The 1,527-nt window shown below is 50.8% G+C and overlaps 1 protein-coding gene across 1 annotated transcript; it reads left to right on the top strand.

The window, feature by feature from the left end:
• Nucleotides 1-59: 59 nt before the first annotated feature.
• Nucleotides 60-1,454, top strand: LOC117940621 (phosphatidylinositol 4-phosphate 3-kinase C2 domain-containing subunit beta-like; the record flags this gene model as incomplete). The annotated part of the gene is made up of 3 exons (XM_034865841.1): nt 60-209; nt 439-533; nt 1,245-1,454. Coding segments are annotated over exons 1-3 (359 nt in total), but the record flags the coding sequence as incomplete, so codon positions are not given.
• Between the last annotated feature and the right edge of the window lie 73 nt (nt 1,455-1,527).

Raw genomic sequence — 1,527 nt, 5'->3', positions numbered from 1 at the left:
TGTTCCCCCTTATTAACTCAAATAATTCTCTGGAATCATTTATGGAAATTAAATCTGTGTGTGTGTGTGTTTGTGTGTCTGTGTGTGTGTCTCTGCGTGTGTGTGTCTCTGTCAGATTCCCCGACCAGGAGCTGAGGAGGACGGCTGTCCAATGGATGGACTCCATCTCCGATCCAGAGCTGCTCGACTTCCTGCCGCAGCTTGTCCAGGTACACACGCTTTTATTTTGACAGACAACCAGGCTTTTATTTTGACAGACAACCATGCTTTGACTCGTTTCCGTATATTTGATGAACAGTTCTAATTTTAATAGAACATTTTATTTAATAATCACTTAGTGTGTGTCTCTGTCTGTGTCTGTGTGTGTGTGTGTGTTTGTGTGTGTCTGTGTGTGTGTGTCTTTGTGTGTGTGTGTCTTTGTGTGTGTGTGTGTCTCAGGCTCTGAAGTACGAGTGTTACCTGGACAGCTCTCTGGTTCGGTTCCTCCTACGTCGAGCCATCGGGGACGTCCGCGTCGCTCACTACCTCTTCTGGTCCGAAACTCACCTTACTTCTCCTATAGCCAGATCACTTAACCCAGGTGTTACCCAGGTTTAACCCAGGTTTAACCCAGGTTTAACCCAGGTGTTACCCAGGTGTTACCCAGGTTTAACCCAGGTTTAACCCAGGTGTAACCCAGGTGTTACCAAGGTGTTACCCAGGTGTTACCCAGGTTTAACCCAGGTTTAACCCAGGTGTAACCCAGGTGTAACCCAGGTGTAACCCAGGTGTAACCCAGGTGTTACCCAGGTTTAACCCAGGTTTAACCCAGGTGTAACCCAGGTGTAACCCAGGTGTAACCCAAGTGTTAACAAGGTGTAACCCAGGTGTAACCCAGATGTAATGCAGGTTTGTCCCAGGTTAACCCAGGTGTTACCAAGGTGTAACCCAGATGTAACGCAGATGTAATGCAGGTTTTTCCCAGGTATAACCCAGGTGTAACCCAGGTGTAATGCAGGTTTTTCCCAGTTGAAACATGTGTAACCCAGGTATAACACGGGTGTAACCCAGGTATAACACGGGTGTAACCCAGTTGTAATGCAGGTTTGTCCCAGGTGTAACGCAGGTTTGTCTCAGGTGTACCACGTGTTACCCATGTGTAACCCAGGTATAACACGGGTGTAACCCAGGTGTAACCCAGGTATAACCCAGGTATAACACGGGTGTAACCCAGGTGTAACCAGGTGTGTCCACCTGTCCCACAGGCTGCTGAAGGACAACCTGCAGGACAGCCAGTTCAGCGCTCGCTATCAGCACCTCCTGGCGGCGCTGCTCTGCTGCGTCGGCCGCGGCCTCCGAGAAGAGTTTGACCGCCAGTGCTGGCTAGTGTCCGTCCTCGCCGCGGTGGCACACCGGGTCCGAGAAGCATCGCCGTCCAACAGACAGGTAGGGGGACTAAGACGTCCAATAGACAGGTAGGGGGACTGAGACGTCCAGCAGATAGGTAGGGGGACTCAGACGTCCAGCAGACAGGTAGGGGGACTCAGA

The sequence above is a fragment of the Etheostoma cragini genome, unplaced genomic scaffold (assembly GCF_013103735.1).
Source record: "Etheostoma cragini isolate CJK2018 unplaced genomic scaffold, CSU_Ecrag_1.0 ScbMSFa_2892, whole genome shotgun sequence".
Taxonomy (NCBI): Eukaryota; Metazoa; Chordata; class Actinopteri; order Perciformes; family Percidae; genus Etheostoma; species Etheostoma cragini.
This window is presented reverse-complemented; position numbering and strand designations above follow the sequence as displayed.